The sequence below is a fragment of the Canis lupus genome, chromosome 14, assembly GCF_011100685.1.
Source record: "Canis lupus familiaris isolate Mischka breed German Shepherd chromosome 14, alternate assembly UU_Cfam_GSD_1.0, whole genome shotgun sequence".
NCBI classification, from domain to species: Eukaryota; Metazoa; Chordata; class Mammalia; order Carnivora; family Canidae; genus Canis; species Canis lupus.
In genome coordinates this window covers 55,343,714-55,370,173 of record NC_049235.1, presented here as the reverse complement: position 1 = coordinate 55,370,173, position 26,460 = coordinate 55,343,714, and the positions used below count along the sequence as shown (strand labels likewise).

The following is a 26,460-nucleotide window of genomic DNA, read 5'->3' as shown; positions in this document are numbered from 1 at the left end:
CCCACTCATGCTCTCTCTCAAAAAAAAAAAAAAAAGTTTCATAAAATGTAGCCCCCTTCAGCATAATGAAAAGCCTAATTTCCTGTCTTGTCAGAAACAGCTTTTATTTTTGTTTGAGGCTTTACCCATGGAGACATCGCCCCCTGCTGCGACAAATGCTCAATTGCAGAAGGATTTTTTTTCCTCAAAGGGAAAGGATATGAATATAAAAGGCACAACTGTTGAAGTGAAAGAGACTTTATTTTGAATATACATATCATTCACTCATTTATTTCATTCAGTTTCATTTTTATAGTGCATAGCTATGTATTGAAGTATATAGGGAAAAATAAACATTAGAAATATCTAAGGATGGAAGTATACAGGCAAAGAAGACATTCGATACATCCCTTTGAACAGGCTTAGAAGCACCATATGACAGTATCCATTATAATAGAATAAATTCATGCAAAAAAAAAGTCCATCCAAACCATGGTAGACAAGTGCAATCATTACAAGTTACAGTTTCTTGGGTAGAAACAGTATACATATTCTTTGGATTGAAAACATAAATGAATGGCTTGGCTTTTACGTCCAAGCCTGAAATCATCTACAGAAGTAAAAAAAGAAGGAAAAAAAAGTGGATGCCACATGTGACAATAAAGTATTTAAGGCCACGGAGAGAGGTCATCAGCTTACAAAGAGAATGCTGAGAGGTAGGGCAAGTTAAAAAAAAAAAAAATAGGGAAATGCGATAAAGCCACCTCTGCCTAAATGCAAAGCCATTAGAATAAGAGCTCTCTGTACTCTGCTTTCTCTTTTCTCTGTCAGAAGAACTCACTGAGTATCACTACAAAGTTCAGTGAATAAGATAAGGCAATAAATGTAGAGCCTTGGCATTAGGGCAAGTTTAATTTCCTTTCATTTCACACAAGGGAGGAAAAAGAACATAGAGCTAGCAGTGTGCATCTTTCCGTTCAGCACACTAATTTTATGTGTTCATATATACCGTTTGTTTGGCACAGGGGGATAGGCATATGAAGATTAATTAAATCCAAGCTTCCACCTCCAAGATTTTATATGTGGAAAGCTAGGGAAAGATAAAATTCTTCACTGTTTTAAAATTCAAACGCTTAAAGCAGGTTTTAAAAATTGAGATGAAAAAAAAATTGATGAGGAAAAACAGCAAAGAAAGATACTAAGCACAATCTCCTGGTTTCCTTTACAGTTTCTTTTTTTCCATTTATTTTTCCAAATTGCATTTTACAGTAGAAATGCAGACCACTTAGGATAGCTATGACTCAATATTGCTTGGTGCTTTCCTCTTAAGACATCATCTTCTTACACTCCACTGAACAGAAAACCATGCCTTCTACTGGCATGAACTTCTGCCCAATGAGACACTTGCTGCAGCAGGAACACAAAAAGCACTCTGTGGATGCATGCCAGCTGAAATTGTTATAGGTCACCCGCTGCACTTCAGGATCGATGGCATTGTGGCATCCTTGGCATACCTGTTAAGTCGATTTCACAAATAAGAGGATGAGAGGTCAAACTGTGATGGTGACATTTTCATGGCTGAACAAAAACACATTTCTTTCAGATGGTAAATTAAACTGAGAATGACCCCCTCAGAAACATGTAACTGAGAGTGGCCCTCTAGCTAATTTCATTAGCCAGCGACTGGTGGGGGGGTGGTCCTCATGCTGAGCACTCTGAGAAATAACAGGTGAAAACCAAACAGGTGATTTGGTGCTTGTAGGGTATCCCCATGGTGTTCGAGGCAGGGTCCTAATGGCAAGTTTCAAAGCAGTTCTATTCCAATGTCTTCTATTAGACTGCACTTCAGTAATTATAAGAAGTTCTACATTTTTCCTATAATACTAAATGCTGTTGAAGATGTGGAACACCATGAACTCTCATTCATTCCTGGTGGGAATGAATGCAAAATGTGTAGCCACTTTGGGAGACAGTTTTTTTTTCCTCAGAAAACTAAACATACAGTTATCATACAATCCAAAATCATGCTCCTTGGGATTGACCTAAAGGAGGTGAAAACTCACACCCCACAAAAACTTTCACATTGATATTTATAGAATCTTTATTCATAACTGCCAAAATTTGGAAGCGACCAAGATGCCCTTCAGTAGATAAAGGGAAAAATACACTGTGGTGCCTACAGATGATGGAATATTAGCCGGTGCTAAAAAGGTACGAGCTGCCAAACCATGGAAAGAAATGGAGGAACTTGAGAGGCACGTTGCCTAGTGAAAGAAACCAATCAAAAAAAGCAACATACTGTATGATTCCAACTCCATGACATTCTGGCAAAGACAAAACTATGGAGAAAATAAAAAGATTAGTGGTTGCAGGGGGTGGGGATAAGGAGGTGGGAGAGGACATTTAGGGCAGTGGAAATATTCTCTATGACATTAAAATGATGGGTACAGTCATTTGCCCATTCTATACATTTGTCCAAATCCACAGAAGATACAACACCAAAATGAAGGTACATTCACCAAGAATGAAACTAAGGTGAACTACGGACTTTGGGTGATGATACGTGAATGTTGATTCATTCTTGGTAAAAAAAAAAAAAAAAAAAATGTAGCATTCAGGTGACTGGTGTTACGGTGAGTGAGGTTATATATGTGTAAGTGGAGGGGTTATATGGGAAATTGCTGTGTCTTCCTCTCAGTTTTGTTATAAATCTAAAATTGCTCTTAAAAATATGGTCTTATTTATTTACTTATTTACTTATTTATTTATTATTTATTTATTTATTTATGATAGGCACACAGTGAGAGAGAGAGAGGCAGAGACATAGACAGAGGGAGAAGCAGGCTCCATGCACCGGGTGCCCGATGTGGGATTCGATCCCAGGTCTCCAGGATCACGCCCTGGGCCAAAGGCAGGCGCTAAACCGCTGCACAACCCAGGGATCCCTAAAAATATGGTCTTAAAAAAAAAAATAACTTTTCCTCACTAAAGCCTTGCAGGAGTAGTTTTACTAGTCTTACCTCTGACATATCACTAATTTCTACACAATATGAAATGAAAATCATGTTTAAGATAATTAAGGACTCAAAAATACAGTATTTGAGAATAATTAGTTTGCGCTAAAAATATAACTTATAGCTAACTAGCTTCTGTTCTAAGTCATAATCTATATATAATCTAATATTGTAAAACATTAATACTATGTTTTCTGTGCCAGTGTATATTATGTACAAAAAAATATGGCCACACCCACAAACACATATATTTTTCTTCTTTAGCTGGACGTATATATGAAGAAAATAAATGAATATAACCCTCAATAATTTTGCAGAAAAAAAAAAAAACTTCCCTATCAAAACTTCCAGAACACTAGACACTCCATAGGCCTTCTTGTTTGTGCATGTTCTGAATGAATGTGACTACCTAAAGTTTTTAAATATTTTATAACAAGTGAAGAAAGATTGTCCTACACTACATGGAAGTGTCTAAGCTTCTGCACCTTTGGTCTTTTAATGTGATTGTCAGGGGTCACTGAGAGATGAAGGCAGGTCAGTCAGCCTGAGCCTCCTTACTTGAAAAGACCTTAAAACGTGGCTGCAATTCACTGGGAGATGTGAAGTGAGGCCTTGTTTACAAATACCCACATCAAACGTGCAATAGGCTTTCCATATATTTTTTAAGATTTTATTTATTTATTTTAGAGAGAGACAGAGAGAGAGAGAGAGAGAGAGAGAGAGAGAGAGAAAGGCAGAGAAAGAATCTTAATCTTAAGCCCACGAGGGTTCGAGCTCACGATCCTAACATCAATGACCTGAGCTGAAATCAAGAGCGGGGCAGTTAACTGGCTGAGCCACCCAGGTGCCCTGACTTTCCATACTTTTAGAGCCACGTGATTTCTAATTACAGAGATAATAGCTGCTTACTTCCCATGTTATGTCAACTTAGTGTTTCCTGAGAAGCAACGGAGATAGTCTCTCTCTATGAGCAATACCCTACTCCTGAATACAACAAAAACGAATGTTTTAACTATAAATGCGCTCTTCATTTGTAGCTGTACCACGCAAGCAATTGCTTTGCATATATTCATATTTTGTAGCTTTATATTTAGAATGTTGTCCTTCGAAGTTTTCTGTGTTTCTTATATAATTTTTCAATATTTTAAACCTGTTTGTATAAAACAGAAGCATTGCACTCTCAATATTTTAAATTCTTTACTTTTGGACTATGACTTCCCTTCTTTATCTCAGCCCTCTAATAAGACTTGTGGATCTTTTTATGTCTTTTGAAACTCATTTTTATTTGTGATTTAAAAAAAAGTGATAACTACTATTCAACTATCTGTAAAATCAAGGAAATTGCTTAGGTTAAAAAAAAAACAACCGAATGGACGCACCAAATGGTATCAGAATTTAGGGTTTGGGGTTTCATATAATTTAGTTTTGCTAATAAGGTGTCATTCATCGCAGAGTCTGACATATAGTCCTAGCTAAAATCTATTGCCCCTAATTGTTTATAAATCTGAAAGCTGCCTAGGCCTCATGGAGGGCCTGGGGATTATAGAATCCATCAGGGACAGGATGTGCTTTACCACCTTCTGCCTGACATTTGATTTTTCTGGGTTTTTAAACTTCTAATATTTCAGTTAGTTCTGATTTCCTTTAATGTCCCCTACTTCTTTTAGTTTATTTGTCTACACAACGTGAAGAAGCTAACAACACATGCTATAGGGAGCTCTCTGTGAAGTCCTAGAGACGTGAATTCAGGGAGTGGCCATTTGAGACCAGAATTCCAGAGACCACGTAGAGACAAATTGATTGTTTTTCCCACTATCCTCTTCCCAAGTTAATCTTTTTCCACAGAAATGCCCTGTTTTGAGTTGACATCTTGTCTTCAGGTCTACAAATAATCTGTTTGAAGATTAAAAGTTCTAAGCAGATCGATGGCCTTAACTAACCAATCTTCAAAATTCATGACATCATTTAGTATGTGGCACGGATAACTCTTTTTGTTATTAGCTGGCTTATTCAGGCAATGGAGAGAGTTGTTCATTTTAATTTTATGAAAAGGACAATGGTACATTTTACTGAGAAAGTAAACTTTCTAAAAGAAATCAGGCACTTTATAAAGCTAAATAATTTAAGGACTCTGTTTTTATAATCTCTCTGGTTACTTCTCTTTATGGGTTACAATGTAATGAAGAGAAGCTTGTAACAGTTAAGTAAAGCAGCTTCATCTGTTTAAAGCTTTATCCGGTAAATGCTGATTATCTACTGTGCAGTTCTAGTAACCAGAAAATAAAGCAGACAGGATTCTACAGAATTTGCATCCAAGTCCTTGAGACCTACTCCTTGAGACCTCTGCAATAAAATACACGCTATGATAACCCTCTTCCTTTAGGGAAACTGTAGCAACAACATGCAGAGAAGCAGTTTTTAGCTAAATTAGGTACCAGGCCACATGGTGACTCATTATCCTTTTCCCAGGTATAAGGAAGGTCCACGTTGACCCCAAAGCAAATGAGAAATATTAGAACACGAATAAGTCACTTGAACATTTCCTAAAGGCAGATGTTGAGGGCATGGAAATAAAAAGGCAAGCCCTATCCACCAGCTGTTTATAGTCTAAGGGAGGAGACCAAGGGCTCGTATTAATTAGACACAGGTGTGCCCCCTGGGAACACAGAGGGGCACCCTCACCAGAGGAAAAGGAGTGGAGTTTGGGACAAAAAAAAATCAAGTCAGGGGTTCTAAAAGAAGCCTACACTGAGTCTGGGGACAGGTAGAGGCAGAGTCAGGTGAGATGGAATGGGAGGATGCCTCAGACAAAGGAGTTAGTACGAGTAGGAGACTGAGAACGGTGCATAAGCTAGAAAATGAGAAAATGAGTTGTTGAACATGACTTAGGTCGGATAAGTAGTAGAAGGGGCTGAACGGGCAAGAAGGGGCTGGATCTGTGAAGCAAAGACTTAGTGACTAGGCTTGCATTTCAGAAAGATGATCTTCCATCATCACGGAAGGTGGCTTCGGACAAGACAGACATTGGAAGTGGGGACACCTAATTCGAGGTCACTACAATAATCCAAATGACAAAGAAATAAAGGTCTGAAGTAGTTGTAACTGTGAGGACCTGAGATTTACTGATGGGGTACAATTGACAGAAAATGACATATTATACTCAGGTACTCAGGGAATGGATAAAGGTTGAAAACTGGCACTGGCATCAAAACTACTTACCTTATTTCTGTAGTATCCCACTCCTAGAAGGATACGTCATTTTATTTCTTAGCCAGGAGTCTGCTTTACTTGATAGCTCATGGGAACTTTAGTACGTATCTTCCTTATAAAGAAGTAAATGTCTATCATTTTAACGTCCCCTGGATTAAGAGTTTTACTATATATGGTCAACTTTATCTACCTTTATCTCAATTACTTATCTGTTGGCCATCACACAATAGCAGCTCTGTGTAAGCAGGGGAGAGCCAAGAAAAAATATATACTCTCACATTAAAGATTTAAATGTTTGGCCGATGCAAAGAAATCTAAATACACAGGTCAAATTTTGTTATACTCCATCAACTCAACGAGGGTTTAAAGAAATAGCCATTGTACAATCTCCAGGTTAAAAAAAAAGAAGAAGCCACAGTGGGGGACTCTAGGAACATGAACAGAAACCATAAACACTCAAACAGAGCAAAAGAATACAAACAGCTCCTAAAAATATTAATGTAAATGGACTCTGATCTGTATGATGAGAATCAATCAATCTCATTCCCATTAAAGAACTTTTTTCAGTGGGGACGTGATTACTAAGTAGCACTTATAATCTGTAGTGTAAACTGTACAGATGGAAATCTTGAGGTGGCTCATAGTCAATGCATGTATTATTTTTGAATTACCTGGATTTTAATACCCTATGCTAGGAGTCATGCTTCCTACTTAAGCGTCGTACTTTCTGTTTCTCACTGGCTTAAATGAAGGCATTAAAATCAAGTCCTAAATAGGTCGAGGCGACCATAACCCTAGAGTGCTTCTTACCACAGCATGATTCTTCACGTAGCAGGGCTTGCACACCGGCTTGTCATTGACCATCACGTATATTTCCCCAGCTAGGATGTTGTCGCAGTCAAAGCAGCAGAAGTGTTTCAAATGCCAATTTTGGTTTTCTGCCTGGGTGTACTCATTGCTGAATATTAACTGGGAAGAGGGCAAAAATAAGATGAATCACGTATCTTCCTTTTTTTTTGCTACAAATGACAAAGCTAGGTTCTTTAGGCCAATAGGGGATTTAGATCCACAAGTACTACAACCTACTTTTCTGGGCTCAAAGTCTGAAAATAACCTAGTGCTTAAACTCAGGTTATATTTAGTTTACCAAATCAATCTTTTATGTTTCTGGACAGTCTTTCATTAGTCAATATAACTAACGTGGACACTCCAAATGACTAAAGTTTTTTTCCACTCAACTCCTCTGTGTGTAAATAAAGAGACTGATGCTTGGTTAATTCATGTTGCTTTTCCACTAAGCATGGCCTGGCGAGGATGGTAAGGGGACTGACTCTACGGGAGCACAAGGAGCCTGCCTGCGGTGGCCGCAGAGGACATACATACCTCATCGCAGCCAGCACATCGTGGTTTCTCACTGTCACAGTAATGTCTGCCACAGTATAGCTTTCCATTCTTCCAGAAATAAATCATGTCGACCAGGAGTTCGTGGCAGGTGCTGCAGACGAAACAAGCTGGGTGCCACAGCTTATCATAGCCGGCCCTTTCAGCGTAGATGGCTGGGTCACCCTCCTTCATACTCTGTTTGCAGCAGTAGCAAGACTGAAAGGGAAGCCATCCAAAACAATATGTCATCGTAAGACTGGCATTTCTCATCATCAGTGTAGTTGGAATTCAGAGAAACAACGTGCAAGAGAAAGAACTCCTACTAAAATTAGTAATTTGTCCACAGAGACAATAAGGTGTATTTCTGGGAAGTGGAATTTCTTAGCTTTCTCCAGGCTTTTCAAACCTAATTCTTGTGCCCTGGTGGTAACACTGAGCACTATTTCCTGAATTTAAGTTACCTATGGAAAAAGGGCAACACTAATTTTCCCCACAATTTTTAAGTGGTTCTTTCAAAATGATTATATTAGAGCTTATTAGTACCTTTTCTCTTTTTTTAATAGGACCAAGCCTTATTGGTTAATGTGTTAATCATATCTATGAGACACTAAGTTTCATCTGTATCACAATTCTCTTTTACTTTCAAGGCATAAGAAAAAGACTTTAATTCCCTAAGACAGATTTTTTTAAAAAATAAGATCGACTATATAGCTGACCCTTGAACACCACAGGGGTTAGGGGTGCTAACCTCACAAGCAATCAAAAATCTACATTTAATTTCTGACTTTCTCAAGACTTAACTACTAATAGTCTACTATTGACCTGAATTGTCAATTAACACATATTTTGTATGTTATTTCTTTTATACACTGAATTCTTACAATAGAGCAAGCCAGAGAAAAATTATTATTAAGAGAATCATATGGAAGGGAAAATACATTTATAGTACTAGACTATTAATAAAAAAATCTGCATAAGTAGATCTGCACAGTTCAAACCCATGTTTTTCAGGATCAACTGTATATCCACATAAATTTAAATTATGAATTTTAGGCATGTTCTCACAAGCAAAACTGAACTAACCTAAGCATGTATTATTATTGTTTATGGGAAGAGATAAGCAATTAACACCAAAATTATGTTTAGAAACAGATTCTAGATTAGTTATATTGTTTTCTAGATTAGTTACCAATGCTGACTATCATGTATACATAAAACTGACAATTGTCCTTGGCAACACATAGTCAGAAAATTTGGCTTTAGACAGAGGTTTCAAACATGATGACTCATTGAAAGAAACCTAAACTGAATTTTAACTTATTTCCTTCACCCACTCCTTTTGGAAATGGAGGAATGGCCCTCCTCAAAAATGTTCAAAGAAAGGGAGAGAACCTGTAAAATACACCAACTGTACCAACACCATGACCTCTGCACTTACATACTGAGTTCTTTTGTGTTCAGCGGACTTGTCCTCCATGGCCCCCACGGCTGCTGCGGTGCTTCTGTCCCCACCAGGGATGTACATTCGGTTGGTGCTTTGAGCATCCATCTCACGGGGAAGTTTGACATCACCTACTCCCAGAGCTTCGCTCTTATATTTCTTCACAAACTGTTCCATCTCTTTCACCTCTTTGGGAGACAACTCATGGCACTTTGAAGGGTCCTGGTCATGTGCGGGGAGCTGCTTTGCCAGCTGTTTCTTTCGGTACTGGGCCCCCTCTGAGCCTGCCACTGGCTGCTTCTCCTTGGGCAGCATCTGCATGTACTGCCTGGCCTGAACCACAAGGAGACCACTGTTAACCAGGAGATGCCTTGGCCATCAGACAAGCAGTATTTTATAACACTCATCAGAAGCAAATTACTTAAGAAAGAAGTGGGTCTTATCCATTTGTAAGTCTTTATAAAATATATATCTTGAGATGTTAACACAATCAAAAAAGATATAGGAAAGATACATTTTTCTCCATGAAATTTTAACAAGTTTATAAAAAGTTTATGAAAAGATTTTGGTTACTAATGTATACTTGTGCTAAATATACAAATGTATAATTGCAAGAGAACACAAATTTTTAGAAGGCATGTTTAAATGTTTAGAATTGCCTATGGATCAGCAGCATTTTTATCATTATATAAAAAAGATATCGTAAGATTCACTTGAATGATTTAAGTAATCTTAAAAGACTTCCAAATGCCCTATTTAGTTGTTATAAAAGTAAAAGGAGTTTGACACAATTTTTTTTTTGCCTTACATAGTAAAATGCACTGTTGAATATTTTTTTACTTCTAAAAAAGAGTGACAGAAATTCTACTTTTTCAGATATTCTTTGCTATCTTCAGAGAAATCTTCTCAAGAGTAAGAAAGAAACTTAAAAAATTTGTATGTATCTAGTAACTGTTAGGTTAAAAGATGTTTTTCATCTAATTAAGAATGTCAGACTATTCCCTCAAAAATTCCCTACTACATCTAGGGGATTATATAATTATATATAGGAAATTATATCTAATTTACTACTATATCTAAGTAGTCAGGAAATTATATATAAGGTATCTAATTTTACTTTCAAAAACCAATAGGAGTTGGAAGTCAAAGTAATGGCAACTCCACAAAAATAATAGACTTGATTGACGTTGACTAGGTCACTAAAGGATTGCCCTAAGTAAGTAGGCCCCAAACTTTAAGAGATTGCCCTTCCCCCTTATTATTTACCAATGCCTGATTCTGGACAGGCGGAGCCCATTCATAGGTAACAGTATTGATGGAGACATTCTTCTTGGCAGCAACTGGATTGGTCAGTATCATGACATTGCGTTTATACATGGGAATTCCATCTGATTTTAGCTTTGCAATCAGGGTGGTATATTTGGTGTCTTCAAAAAGTTTTCCCACTTTTCGATCCTCTTCATTGCTCAAGAGGACATCATGCTCTTCTTGGCCACACTTGCAGTTACGACATATTTTTCTATAATTTTGGAAATAAGTAGGCAATAATTAATTATACTTAATCAATAAGTAAGTATACTCATACATTTATAGTTTATAAAATACTTTTACACACATTCCATATAATGGTATGGAAAGGCTATTGGTCATGGGGATTCCAAGTAGCTATCCATAAATTTAAGCAAGGAAACATAAAAATGTACCTTCATGTTAGAAGACTTAAGAACGTTACGTCTTGATTAAAAAGTATGTGCTCAAGGAGCCATATCTGAGCAAAATCTCATCTGGTGTTCCTCATTTTCTTAAATTGAGAAGTAAATAAAATCACCAAAACACTATCACAGCAAGAGGTTTCATATTTTATTGCTTGGTGACATTTTATAGCCATTACCCATTTTTGGGTTTTTGTTCTTTTAAGTGAGAGGGGAAGTTGATATGACTTTTCTGATAAAGGACTATAATCCTAGATGTAGCTTTAGCGTTCCTCATTTTCCTTTCGGTACCCTTGCTAATTTCCTTTCCTTTCCTGTTTCCTTTCTTTTTTCCCCTCTTCCTTTTATTTCTTCAAACACTTAGTGACCACCTACTATGTGCTTTCATATGTGTAAAAACCAGATAGATGAAAGTCTCTGGACTTTCAGAGAAATGAAATGAAAGATACCACTAAATGAAAGACACTGTCCCCTTTCCCCAATCTGGTCTAGCAGGTAATCATTCCTTCATGCAACATATACGAGTGTCCATGTGCTAAGCAATGTACTTAGCTTATATAGTTATAGTACTTAGCCTTACAGCAATGTACTTAGATTGCTACACCCTATAATTGCATTTGTGATAGGAAAGAAAGGTTCAGGATACTTTGAGAGAGTAATTTTGACTTGGAAATGGTGAGGAAAGGACTCCATAAAAATATCACTCAATAAGAAAGTTAACATTTAGGTTGAGATGTGAAGGATGATGAAACAAGTATGAAATGTGTGTGTGTGTGTGTGTGTGTGTGTGTGTTTGTGTATATTTGAGATGGGGTAAAGAAATAGAGAAGAGAAAAGCCTCCAAACATTAGGCAGAAAGAGTATTTGTGGTGGTCTTGAATTAGGAAAGAGCTTGTATCCCATGATCATAGAAGGCTGGTAGGAATGCAGTGAGGTAAATAAATAGGGAATGACAAGGTTGGAGAGGTAGGCAGGCATGAGATCATGCAGGGACTTGGACACATTATTAAAGGACTGGGCTTTCACTAGAAGAATAAGCCAGAGGCACCGAAGGCCTTTGGGTAATGGAATAACACATTTAGATCTATCATTCTCAAAAACTGTATTCTATAATGTGAGGCTGGATCAGGGGTAGACATAAGTGGAAGGAGGGACCAATTAACATGTCAATAGTGTATCCAGTTTGCAAAGCAACTGAAATCCTGCTATTATTTCACAAGTGGAATTTAAATCTTGTCTAGTTATTGTTGTGGTCTAGGTTAACAAGTGTTACACCTTGGACTAGGGTATTTAACAGTGGAGATGAAAAGAAAAGATTTAAGATCTCCTTCAAAGTAAAACTGACTAAACTTTGTGGTTGATTTGGATGTAGTGATGGTAAAGGGAAGGGTAAATCTGTCAAAAAATGAACCTAGCTTTCCAGGATGCGTAAGCTGGTAGAAGGAGTATGACTTATTGAGAGTAATTGTAAAAGAATGACAAATCTGAGGTAACTGGGGGGTGGGGAGGGGAGGGTGTTGATGAAAGTTCTCCAAAATTCAACTACTGAAAAGTTTGAAATGCCCATAAAACAGGATACATATATCAAGTAGATTGTAGGATATGTAGATCTCACGTTAAAAACTGTAGTCTGGTAGAAAATACAAATCTGGGAGTTGGGAAATGACACATTTGCATAAAATTGAACAGATCACTTTCACATCCTGGGCGAGAATACAGAGAAAAGGTGAGGACTCAGGGAAGGGGTCTGGCAGAGAAGCAGAAGCTGGAAAAGGGACAGAGGAAAACAGACAAGTAGAGAGACTTTGTGGTGCTCAAAACAGAAGCTGGAAGTAAATAAAGGGCAACGAGAGTATGTAAATCAGAGGGAGGAGTCTGAGAGTTTACAAACACACTCTAACATCCTTACATTATTCAGGAAGATACTGAAGATATAGATTAACATTATTGTTTTGAACCATGCATGTTAAACTAGCTAGACAACTAAAGAAGGAAATATTGCATATAATTTCTAAACTTGTAGAGAGAAAATGGAATGATGATATAAAATGCAAATAATTAAACAGAAGGCAATAAGAGAGGAGAAAAAATAAACTTAGAAGATTGAGACACGTAGAAAGCACAAATTAAGATGGTTAATATAATCCAAATATACCAATAGTCACAACAAATGGACTCCATGCTCCAGTTAAAAGACAAAGGATTTCAGGCTGAATAACAACAAAATCAAACCATATGCTACTTGGAAGAGACACTTGAAATTTAAGGACACAGGATGAAAGTGTAAGGATGCAAAAACGATATTTCAGGTATTCCAACCTTGATACCTATATTAATGTCATACACTTTGGACTTTAATGATTTTTCCTTTAATGAGTATTAAAGAGAATCACTACACAGCGACAGAAGTTTAAAATCATCTCTATGATGTAACAAATATAAAATTAATATTGCCTAATGACCTAACCTTAAAATATATAAGCAAAAATAACAGAAATTTAAGAAATAGACAAACTCATTATGGTAACACTAAAAAATTAGAAATAAAGATTTGGATAACACAATAATAATCCTGATCAAGCAGACACATAAAAAAATATCCTATCCAGTGACCGGACAACACTTCTTTTTGTGAACATTTGAAACACTTCAGAAAAACGAACATATACCGATAGACCAGCTCTCAAGAAATGCCCAAGGAATCACCATCAACCACATTAACCTGAATATAATGTTAGAAATCAACAGCAAAAAAGTAACTAGAAAGTACTTTTGAAAGACTCCTAAGAAATTCAATATTAAAACAATCACAATAGAAATTAAAAACAAATGATATTTTAAGGAAAAAAGAAAGGAAAACTATGACTTATTGAAATGCAGAACACAACTAAAGGAGAAAAGGTAGAGCTAACGTGCTCAAGTTAGAAAGATGAGAGAATAAAACTAAGAAGGTCAACTCAGAAAGTTAGGAAACATGCAGAATAAGCCTAAAGAACATGGAAGGAAGATGAAGATAACAGCAAAAACCAATAAAACAACTGTCTGCTTCTCATAAGATGCAAGGGGGGAAAAGCATTCAATACATTTTAACATCTCTAGTGACTACATTTTGCATAGTAGTTTTAGCTCCAGAAGGAAACTAGATAGAATTTTAAAAAGGGTTTCTGGGAAAAAAGCTCATACTCAACATACATCATACTTAGTGCATTCGCTTTAGGATCTGAAGCAAGAGAGCAACCTTGCCATCACTTCACTCATACAGTCTTATGGGTACTAATCAGAGCTGTAAGAAAAATGAAAGAAATTGAAATTTTAAGGATTCACCAGAAAGGAAGAAACAAAACCATTGTTAGTCACAGATGCTATGGATCATATAAAAATGTATTAATATCGGTAAGAGTTTACGAAGTTTTCTGGATTTAAAATTAATAAAATTAGATTTCTCTGCATCACTAAATTAGGAAAAAAGCAACCAAAAATTCTTAAGTGAATCTCTTCGCCAAATAACAAATTATTAAATAATTATAGATTGTTGTGTCTTGTTTTCTTAGGTGAGGTATGCAAACTAAAAATATTAGATTCAACTCGTGCAGTCCCAGAGAGAGAGATAGAGTCAGAGATAAGCGGGGTGGGGAGGCAAACTAATTTCCTTGTGCACACACTGCTCACAAATCTTTATTTGGTAAGAATTTGCTGAAGCGTTTGCATATTCTAGTTCAGCTATAAAAGACTCTTACATCTGGTTATCTCATACTCCCACCCAGTGGAAAGGAGCACATTAATCTACCACATTACGTTCTTCATTCTTGTTCTTCAGTTAACAAAAACAATATAATTATTCATAAAACAATCACAATGCTTTTGGGTTAAGTGAAAATCATACCGTTCTGAGGGGAATCTGGTTCCTTAGGGATGGGAATTTAGTTCTTAATATAGATAAACAGAGCCTTAGATGGCTGTGACCTATGGCATTGATCCTAATAATTAGTGAAGTGACTGACTATAAAGACAGAAGTAATAACGTTACAGGGATCTGTGATGAAGGATATGGACTTCCTTTGGAAATGTTTCTTATCCAGTTCTACAGCAGAACAACATGTACACCATAAAATAAAGGGAGTCAGATTTTAGAATCTGAAAGACCAAAAAGTATGTGAAATAAAGTCTGCTCATTTCTAAAGCATGAACTATGATGAGCTGTAGTTACAGATTAAAATATGACCCTTTAGGGATCCCTGGGTGGCACAGCAGTTTGGCTCCTGCCTTTGGCCCAGGGCCCGATCCTGGAGACCCGGGATCGAATGCCACGTCGGGCTCCAGGCATGGAGCCTGCTTCTCCCTCTGCCTATGTCTCTGCCTCTCTCTCTCTCTCTCTCTCTCTCTCTCTCTCTGTGTGACTATCATAAATAGATAAAAATTTTAAAAAATAAAATAAAATATGACCCTTTAAGATATGCCTTATATTCTATATATGTAGAATAGTTACTCATTTACTACAAAAGTATTATATATAAGAAGGTCTACTGGGCAGCCTGGGTGGCTCAGCGGTTTAGCGCCGCCTTCAGCCCAGGGCCTGATCCTAGAGACCGGGGATTGAGTCCCACATTGGGCCCCCTGCATGGAGCCTGCTTCTCCCTCTGCCTGTGTCTCTGCATCTCTCTCTCTCTCTCTGTCTCTCATGAATAAATAAATAAAATCTTAAAAAAAAAAAGTTAAAAAAAATAAGGTCTACTAACCAATGGTAGAAGAGCCATCTCTATATTTTTTCTTTCTTATTATTTGTCTTGGCTATTCTTGGAAGATTTACATTCTGAGAATATCCATTCTCCCCACCCACCCCTTCACCCACCCAACATACCCTTTTTAAGCAAGCAAAATTAGGCTAAAGCAATATAGCAATAGCAGCGGTGATGAGGGAAAAAGAAGTTTTCAGTTTTCTAAGTGGGAAAACCTATGACTGATTCATGATAGCTTTGAAAACCATAACTACATTAAATATGTATCATATGTATCCTCGCCGCAATGTGGGGGCACGCAGGAAGAACACTTGGCAGGAACGTGACTCGAGGGGTGGGATGGTTCTTTCAGTTTGAGTTGTCATCACGAAGCAGCTGGAGTGACCACATCCCTTCCAGACCCATTACCCCAGAGCTCCATTTCTAAAATAAAAAGGGATAGCTACAAACCACAATTTCTGAAAGAAACCTATAAAATCTGGGCCAGGTGCCAAGAGCTACCCATTATAGAAATCTATACTATTTACTACTTAAACCTATGCTATTTACTAGTTCAAAAAATTGTTTTAAATTGGAGGAGGGTTAGGCTACAGTGTTTTACATTTCAATCACCCATATTTAAATTGGAAAATTTTATCTTTAGAAATATCTTTTAAGAACTTTTATTTTTTTAAATATTTATTTCTTTGAAAGAGAGAGAGAGCACACAAGCAGGGAGGGGGACAGAGGGAGAGAGAATCTCCAGCAGAATGCACTGAGCACTGAGCGCAGTGTGGGGCTCGAGCTCACAACCCCAAGAAATCAGGAGTCTGACACTTACCTGACTAGGCCACCCAGGCACCCTTTTAAAAGAACTTTTAAAGTCATTAGGAAAATATTCAATAAGTTTATCAAAAGGAAAATTTTGTTGAGGAGTTGGGAGAGAAAAGGGTATTGTTATCCTGGTATCCAAGAAAAGGCATGAGAAGGAGTAGGACATTCATCACATAGTTCATTTCAGCCTAAAATAACTCAGATTCCATCCTTTTTAAGAAAATCAAGAACTTTAAAATAGATTTTTATGCCAACCTAAAACAAAACAAAAATAATGGCACAGGTGAGCACAGTACCCACATGCTGGGGCTATACTACTGATGACATATGCAAATTGCTTGTTTACTACGTTCATATGAGCTATACCAATTTGATAGCAGTTTATGAGGGAGTTATAAGTCAGTTGCCATAACTCTAAATCTTCAAACCTGTTCTCCCTATCGAGCACTTCTCAAATTTACGTGCTGGGGGGCACCTGGCTGGCTTGGTAAGTTGAACGTCTGCCTTCACCTCAGGTCATGATTCCCAACGTCCTGGGATCTAGTCCTGGGATCTAACCCTGCATCGGGCTCCCTGCTCAGTGGGAAGCCTGCTTCTCCTTCTCCCTCTCCCTCTGCTAACTCCCCCTGCTTGTGCTCTCTTGCTCTGTCAAGTAAATAAAGAAAATCTTAAAAAAAAAAAAAAAAAAAAAAAGGAACATTGGGAAAGAAAGAAAAGTGAATTCAGAATTAATTTATTTAAAAGGGTCTTTTTAAAATCACTTTTTAAAAAATATGCAATGTCATCTGATAGATTGGGAAGCTCTAAAGTGTGTGTTGGGGGTGGGGGGGAGTAGGGTTATTATACTAAAAAGTTCTTTGTACAAAAAAGTTTAGGGTGTTAACACATACACACATAAAGGTTAATGTGCATGACAAATCTGAACTGTATACTCACATTTTTACATTACAACTTTGGATTTTTTTTTTTTAAGATTTTATTTATTTATTTATTCATGAGAGAGAGAGACAGAGACAGGCAGAGGGAGAAGCAGGCTCCATGTAGGCAGCCTGATGTGGGACTCGATCCCAGATCCCGGATCACGCCCTGGGCCAAAGGCAGACGCTCAACTGCTGAGCCACCCAGGCGTCCCTCAACTTTGGATTTCTTGAGTTAAAACCAGGAGAGGGTGTGGCAAAATTTATCAAAAGCATTGCTTCAGAAAAATACACAGATTGCAGTTTCAAGCTGAAAGCAGTCAAGAAACTTTCATCTCCCCCCCTCAAAGAGAAATTATTTTTGTATCACTATTTGCGAAAAATGTTATTTTTACAAGGCAAGTAGTAGCAACTAGAGTGCTCTGACATGCTGCCAGCATTCACAGTGATTTAAAGGTATGGTCATGGCATTGCTACAAACCATATTTTAAAAGGGCTGGAAGCTGCCCTTTTATAACAGGGATATACTTATATGGACTTAAGCATGGGCCTCTGTTACAGGATTCCACACAAGGATTAATCCATTTATGGTGGGAAATTTTTAGTTTTCGCCAGCCCTAAGCCAATCAGAAATTCTCTGAACCGATGTAGGCTATATTCAAGTAACGCTTGTCTTACAAAGGCTACTGTTTTAGGAGGAGGATTTATTGAAGATAAAATACTAATCCTATTACTTATATGATTGATAATCTATGATTCCAGTGATATTACCATACTTTCAATATGAAATGATTGACTATAAACTCCAAATCTTGGGTTTGTGTCTTAACATCTCAAATATTTGTGAGCTCTATATATTACTTGGAAGTGCGTCCAGATAGAACCTCTTATTTATTAAGTATCAGGCATCTTCAAACCTTTTATTTTTCTCTAGTCTTGTAATTATTGATGCAGTGAAGAGAGAGTGTGCTCACATTTAAATCATCATTGTCCACAAAGACGCAGATGTCACAAAAAAGCACTGCCCTGTAGAGAAGACAACTTGGTGCAGTCCAAAGCTCACTGATCATGACCGTGCGAACATGGGCCCTCGTTTCTGTCTTGCGTTGTAGAAGGTGGGTGATGAGGAAGGTTTTGGCAAGCTTTGGGTCCAAGTTCCAGCTCTGCCAGCTATAAGCCATGCCCTTGGTAAGTCATTTAACCTCCCTAAATCTTTGATTTCTCATCTATAAAATGGGAATACTATTACTTACCTCAAAAGAGTATTATGAAGATTAGTTACAATCAGGTACACAAGGTGCTGTGGTAAGCAGAATTCTAAGATGGCCCCTCTAACCTGGTCCCTCCAGGGTTACCCACATGATTTTCTTACTGTCTGTGACAAAAGATTATCCAGGTGTGTCAAATCTAATCACGTGAGCCCTTGAAAAACATAAATTTTTTCTGGCTGGGAGAAGGGGAAGTTGGAGAGATTTAAGGCATAGAAGGGATTCTAAGCACTGTTGTTGACTTTGAAGACAGAGGTGGCCATGTGCCAAGGAATGTGGGTGGCTTCTAGAAGCCAGAACAGCCCCTGACTGACAGCCAGCAAAGAAACAGAGACAACCTACAACCCACAAGGAAATGAAGGAAATGAATTCTACTAACATCACAAATGAGTCGAGAAGCAAATTTTAACCCCGTTTTCCAGATTAGAGCCCAACCTGGCCAAAACCAGAGTTCAGCCTTTTGAAATCTTAAGCAGAGAATCCAGCTGAGCCGGCCTTGAGTTCTGGCTTAAAGTGTAAACGGAATCAATTAATAAGTGTAGTTTTAATCACCCAAATTTATAGTAACTTCATTATTTAGCGATAGAAAATCATTACAAGTGCTTATTCGTGTACAACACATAGGAAATTTCATAAGTTATATTTCTTATTGATATCTAAAAAGCTCAAACAAGCTATTTTAACTTCCTTGGGTTTTAGGTCTTTGATCCATAAAATGAGGTCTGACTAGCTAAGTTCCAAGTTCCACTCTAAACTTCCATGAGCCTAAGAATTCATTTTCAGTTTCTGATAACTGTTGTGACACACCTTGAACAGGCAGTCGTGCCTGCTGGATCTCTTCCATTCACTCTCAGATCTATTCTGTACCCATCTGCATGGTACCCTGGATGGACCATGGTCTAGGAGGCTGACCCCTAAGGACTGCAGCAGTGGGCTACCTTGCCCCTAGCAATGGAAGATGCCAGCAGGAAATCTCAGTGATGAACAACAGCGAGGTCTGAGGATTTATTTCCTGGTTTCCTACAAGTGTACAAGGTGCTAAGGCCAAAAATGACCCCTTCCTTTACTTGGGGAAGCAGGGAAGAAGGTGCCAAGGACTGAATTGTGTCTCTCCCCCTCAAATCTGCATGTTGAAGTCCTAACCCCTGGCGTGACTATATTTGTAGATAGAGTTTTTAGGAGGTAAAGTTAAATGAGGATATAAGAGTAGGGACCTAATCTTATAGGAATGGTGGCCTTCTAAGAAGAGGAAGAGAGATCTTTCTCTCTCTCTCCATATGCATGCACAGAGAAAAGGATATGTGAGGACACCGAGAGAAGGTGGCTGTCTGCAAACCAGGAAGTGGTTTCTCACCAGAACCCAACCATGCTCTGATACTGAACGTCTTGGGCGTCTAGCCTCCAGAACTAGAAGACAATACATTTCTATTGTCTCAGCCACCATCTATGGTATTTTGCAATGGAAGCCCGAGCTGACTAATACAGGGCGCAAGGAAGAAGAGTTCTCAGGGAGTGATGCTTGAACTCAAGATCTGAAAAATACGAAGGACTTTTTGTTTCATGATAGTAAGATGGAGGGTCTTTCCAGCTAAAGGAAACATACCAAAAAACCACAGGCATTTCAGGAACCAGCACGTACCTCAGCAGTTGAAGCACAGCGTGCTTAGAAGGGAAGTAGGAGAGGAGACTAGACAAGCAAGCAGGAATAGATGTTGAGGTTTTAAGCCAAAGACTTTGCCCAAAGGATCCAGCCCAGTGGGAAAGCAACGAAAGTTCTTAAGCTACTGGGAAGTACACGATAGCATCCATTTTCAAGACCATCCTATAGCTGCCTGGAAGTCAGACTGCAAAAGAGCAGAGAATAAGTTAGCTCTGATTTTCACCATGTACCCCATGAAGCCCTAAGAGTCCTAGAAATCAAGGGTTACCGTGAAGATGGAAGAGCAAGCTAAGTGGACAGGATCCTGGGACTCTATGCCCCCTGCAATCACAGCAGTTCTATGGCCCTAGACCCGACCTGGAATCTTCATTATGTTCAGGACAACCAGCCTAGCATTGAAAGTGGCTCATCTGGAGGTCAAAGGCACCTGCCCTCCAGCCTTCCAACTGTGGTGAAAAGTCAGGGAATTATCAAGAATTCTGAGAGAGAAATGTGTCCGGATTCATGCCAGGAAGAAGACGGAACTACTAAGCAACACCATCTGGACGAACTGTATAAACCCAAGCTAGGCTGGAGGCTGTGGCAAAACCCTAGTCTTTTATGGCTCTTTACAGGTTCTCAGAGCATATCAAGATAAGCAAATGGAAAAATTAAAATAAAGAAATGATTTTCATGCCACAGAAATCCACTCTTCTCTGACATTTTTATCTGAAAGTCCTAGATTATAGTGATCCACAATAGAAAAATAACATATCAGAAACAAGAATCACTGTAAACTAACTTCTGCTTTGGAGGGAAGATGCTATCGCTTAAGAATGAGCTTTTAAAGATCTCATTAGCAGCTTCTGGCAACTGTAGTCAACCTAAAGGGATTATTTTGATTGTACAATACGAGCCATGCCCAGCAGAGGGCAGCCCAACTCTCCACACAGCCCACGGAGAGCGCGGCTCAGGGGTGTGCTGATTAGGGCTGAAATACTCTAATCCAGAAATCTCTTTTGCGTCTAGTGACTTTACCTTTGAAAAACACGACAGACATGCTGTCTAAGGGCCCTGTCCCTTGGAAAAGTGGCAGAGGGAAGAGCCATGGAAGTCCTGTAATCCAAAAACTCCCTGGACCACTTTCGCTCCCTACAAATAAAGAACTGTATGTACCATCATTTCTCAGTGAGGTTTGGGCTGGGGTTTCTGTTGCCTTCACTATTTAAAATAACTGTGTTTCCTAAAACTTGCTAAATTAAACGACTTTCAAAAGAGCCTAATATCTCAAATTGTATTTGTTTATATTCTCCTTTAACTTACATTGTACACAGTCCCAAGAGCTGATGACATTTTTTTATTCTAGAGAGTTTTCTATGGAAATATGCAGTACGGAAGTGGTCCTCGAGTGAGATTTATTCTAAAAAGGCAAGTGCCATCCTAATAATAATCTACAGTTAACTTTTTTTTCCTTCCAACAGTAATGTGCTGATTCTTACTTTGAACAGACTTATAAACTATCATTATAGTCCTTGACAGCCACTAATGAACAACATTTGTATTCTTCTTAAGAACAAGTTTAAAATACCGATTTTTAGGTTTATGTGACATACTATCACTTTAAAAGATGTAAATTGTAGGGACTCCTGGGTGGTTCAGTGATTAAGTATCTGCCTTGGGCTCAGGGCATGGTCTTGTAGTCCCAGGATCGAGTCCTACATCAGGCTTCCCTCGAGGAGCCTGCTTCTCCCTCTACCTATGTCTCTGCTTCTCTCTCTCTGTATCTCTCATGAATAAATAAGATCTTTAAAAAAATTTTAAAAAAATAAATAAAATATGTAAATTGTAAAAAATAAAAATAAAAAAATGAAATATGTAAATAAGATCTATACAAATTCACACTTTTGTTTATTTTCCAAACTCACATTTTTGATCCACTAACATTTGTCTGCCATATACGTGTACTTGATTCTAGCCAAGACAATGGCAATCAATTATTATTTTTTTAAATTTAAGTGTTTCAAAGTTTTTCGGTAGTAAATTTAGAGCTGAAAATTTCGAAGAGCCCTTGAATTCAAGTCTACATCCTGACAACTGGTAAATGAATGCTTAATTAACCATATTTATTGTTTATTGCAAATACACAGATAAGAGGTGCAAAGTTACCAATTTCTAAGAAAATAATAATAACTATAATCAGGAGTCATAGAAGATCACCCTAAACTTATTTGCCACTCAGAAAAGAGACATAGGGATCCCTGGGTGGCGCAGCGGTTTGGCGCCTGCCTTTGGCCCAGGGCGCGATCCTAGAGATCCGGGATCGAATCCCACATCGGGCTCCCTGCATGGAGCCTGCTTCTCCCTCTGCCTATGTCTCTGCCTCTCTCTCTGTGTGTGTGACTATCATAAATAAATAAAAATTAAAAAAAAAAAAGAAAAGAAAAGAGACATATTCAGTATTCTAGACTTGTAGGAAATCTGAGGGGCCTTGAATGAACCATTCAAAATATAGCTACTATGGTCCAATTAGCTCAGTCACAACTTAATGATGGGGAACAGAATAGATTTATTTTTCATTCGTTTCTTAGAAAAGAGTATGACAGGTGTACAACTTAGCCACCAAGCTAAAGAATCTGCAGGAGACCCCCACTGTCTGAGAAGGCAGTGTCCTGGTTGTAGTTTTTAAAACATTACCTCCAAAAGTGTAGTTCGAATCCTTCACATTTTTCTTTGCATTTTAAACAGGGGGCTCCAAATCCTTGCTCATGACCTAAGCCCATCTGTTAAGGAGAAAACAATGTGTGTTATAACAGTTATAAGAGATCTTAAAAATTCGATAAGTTACCCTTCTAATTCCACTTACCGCTCCTGTTGATATAACTTTCAAACAACTCTTTTATGAGTCTCACAATGTTTGGTTAATGATGACACTCAGCTATGGATAGGAGGACTGGAAGTACCTACACAACATACCTTTAATTCTTTTTTCATGAAAAGCACCAGAATACAACTGTGTAGAAGACTACAAATGCTGTAAAAGTTGCAAAAAGTCATGACTATATCTTTTTGGCAACTATACACTGTGTATACGAGAGGAACAGGGAGCAGTCAGAGAGCCAGGGCTTGGAAAGCAAGTCTGCCCCCAAATGACATATTTTACAGCAAACAAGGAATACTGAAAAGATTTTAGGACTTATGATAAAAATATTATTGCATTTTATTATGTATTGCTCATTTATTTTATTAACTTATAATCCATTTCATTATTTACAATACCATATTTATCATATTCAAAATATTATTTACTGTAAGTATAATAAGAGCAACAACGAATATATATTGAATGCCGGGAACAGAAGTAAGCACTTCGGGGCAGCCCGGGGGGCTCAGCGGTTTAGCACCGCCTTTGACCCAGGGCGTGGTCCTGGAGACCCGGGATCGAGTCCCACATCGGGCTCCCTGCATGGAGCCTGCTTCTCCCTCTGCCTGTGTCTCTGCCTCTCTCTCTCTCTGTGTCTCTCATGAATAAATAAATAAAAATAAAAATAAAATAAGTAAGCACTTCACTGAAATCTTATAAAATCTCATAAAATGCTTATAAAGTAGGCAATATCCTTCTCTGTTTTAGAGATGACAACTGAAACTCAGAGAGGTTACAGAACTTGCTGGAGCTCAAAGTATAAATAAACGGTAGAGAAGTGATCAGGGTCCTGGTCTTTCTGACCCTAAAGCCTGTGCTTTTATGCCCGCGGTGGGAATAGAGGGGATGCACTATTGCCCTTAGTGTAGCAAACTATTTTTTAACCCATATTAAACAGTAATCCTTGGGAACTTGCTGAGACATGACTTAATAAACAGAAAAGGAGGGGCTGCAGATGAGGGAAGGCACAAGAAGGCAACGTAAGCTCTTGTTTCCCAACTACTGATAAGAGCGTAAAGAAGGTCAGCCCCCTTGGTATCAGCACGTGGGCAAATCACCAGCGACGCGGCTACTCTATTTTAATTATCACATCGGTGACTGCTGACAAATCGTCACCACCTAGTAGTGTCTGGAGTGAGAGTTCAAGCTGGCCAAACAATCGCTCCTCCCTTCTGTAGCTTTACCGAGTTGTGTTTTTGCCATGCAACCTAAACCACACTGTTACTTGTTCCTTGAAAGATCAGTCTGTGCCAGGAAGTTTAGATAAAGCTCTTCCTTTTTTTTCTGAAGAAAATGACCACATCCTCTTACCACGACTAAGGTCTACCCAGCTGCTCAGGAGAGCCCACATTATTTTTAATAGACCATCTCAAGTATAGTCTCCGAAGGTGATAAAATCTGCCCAGTCTCAACTAAACTTCAGCACTCTTGCCATGTCCCCACTGCCAATTTTAAAAACATTTTGAAATTGTATAACTTTAATACTAGGTGACACTTTTTCTTTTTCTTTTTCTTCCAAGGAATCAAATTGTTCCCTTGTGACTGATGATCACAGCTCACAGTACAGAAATAAAGTGGAGTAAGCAGAAGAGAAACTGGTTATTTGAGTTTTCTGGTTTGTTTGTTTTTTTTTTTTTTTAGATTTTCTTTGAGAGAGAGGGAGTACAAGCAGGAGGGAAGAGCAGAGGAAGAGGGAGAAGCAGACTCCCCACTGAGCAGGGAGCCCACGGGCTGGATCCCAGGACCCCAGATCATGACCTGAGCCACCCAGGCGCCCCGGAGTTTTGTGATCTTTGTAAGGAATGTAATTAAAGAATTTTCTCCATTATGATATCCAGACTAACATGAATGAAAAATCTGAAAAAGTTTATTCTAAGTTCTTTCTAGCTTTCCATTGCAGGAGAGTTACCAATCCTGAATCCACCTGGAATATGGATTTCCTTCATCAGGCGTTCCATGCATTCCTAACAAACTCTGATGCCAAATGAAAATTAAGACATTATTAAGGCTTAATCATATCAGCTTAGCTTAAATCAGCTGCTTCTAAACCCTTATATAGAATTCACAGTAAGGAAAACACTTTATCTCATGACACAGATATGCACACACACATTAAAATGGCCACAAATTCTTACCTCCCTTCAAATCTGAATCCCCTAGACGGAGCAACACCGGCCTTAATAAAATACTGCAAGCATATTGGAAAAATATCCTCTCATCCTCTAATTCTGAATGGAACTTGGAAGCTTCGCTAATTTAACTAGAACCCCAGTTCGTCGGCAGAGGCTTTACACTAAGGCCCAGTGCAGTGAGTTCACTGTCCGACACTGACATTAGAGCTGGAAAGGGGCAAACTGTATCTTTCCGACCGGCTTTTTCTCTTCTCAAGAGAGTGATGGCTCATCTACTAGGACGATGAAAACTGGAGATGTTTCACGAACGTGTCTTTTAAAGTGGCTGCTGGTGTAAGAGGAACCTAAAACCAAGCTCCTGGTCCCACAGCTAGTGCACAGCACGCAGCCCTGGGGTCCCCGCGCAGGCCTCCGCGCAGCACGCGGAGCACCTGTAGCACCTGGAGCACCTGGAGCAGGCCCTCCGGCTCCCAAAGGTTTCCAGGCCCCTTTCCGCTTCGAGGGAAAGGACTGCGAGCCTCAGGTGGAGGTGACTGAGAGCGCAGGACGGGGGCTGTGAAGCCGTCAGGGGGGCCTGGAAGGCTCTTTTGAACAGATGGTGCTCGAACTGAGCTGCAAGGATGAGCAGCACCTGACTCAGCAGGCGGGCAGGGGGGGACCCCGGGGCCGGGGCTCAGAAGCAGGTATGCTGAGAGCGGGGACACCCAAGAGCGCTCGAAAGGGGACAGGATCTGACTTGCAACAGGCTGAGCGGGGTTTGTTTTTTTTGTTCTTGGACTCCTTTCTCTTCCTTTTCCCAAAGAAGGAATCATCTTCTGAGGACGAGACCCGTAAGGAAGAAGCACCTGGGAAAAAGCCAGGCAGGCAGTGGAGGGACCGGGTGGGGAAGGGGGAGCACCCCTGAAGCCCGATAGTCCCCCGGGGGGGGTCTCAGGGCGACAAGGAGCCCGACCCTGGAGAATAGGGCTCTGCAGAAATCTCCAGGGCTCCCTCGGGCGCAGGGCAGGACACCGAGGCCAGCGGCCCTCCTGCCTTTCCAACACGCACTTTCATTTTTCCCCAAATGCTCAGACACAGGGACAGGCAGGAGGGGACCCGACAGTATCACGAGGGGGACCCGCTAGAGAGAGGGCGCGCTCCCCTGCGCTTCTGGTTAAAGATCAACAGAGCAACGAGGGGCCACCGAGTCTTCCAGGCCCCGTGGCACAGGCGGTCAGAGAGCTGGGCTGGGCGCGAACCTGCGGCCCGGGAGGGGCTCACGAGAGGCCGTGGCAGCGCTGGGGGCACAGCCATCCA

General features: G+C 39.2%; 1 protein-coding gene across 1 annotated transcript in view; it reads right to left on the bottom strand.

The window, feature by feature from the left end:
• Positions 1 to 221: 221 nt before the first annotated feature.
• Positions 222 to 26,460, bottom strand: part of TES (testin LIM domain protein) — a 47,535-nt gene continuing 21,296 nt past the window's right edge. The window contains exons 2-7 of the mRNA NM_001168688.1: positions 22,807 to 22,892; positions 10,294 to 10,546; positions 9,025 to 9,360; positions 7,587 to 7,802; positions 7,014 to 7,172; positions 222 to 1,493 (exon numbers count right to left, since the gene is read on the bottom strand). Of these exons, the coding sequence (NP_001162159.1) occupies positions 1,305 to 1,493; positions 7,014 to 7,172; positions 7,587 to 7,802; positions 9,025 to 9,360; positions 10,294 to 10,546; positions 22,807 to 22,892 (1,239 nt within the window). The 3' untranslated portion in view covers positions 222 to 1,304. The remainder of the gene's footprint in view (positions 1,494 to 7,013; positions 7,173 to 7,586; positions 7,803 to 9,024; positions 9,361 to 10,293; positions 10,547 to 22,806; positions 22,893 to 26,460) is intronic.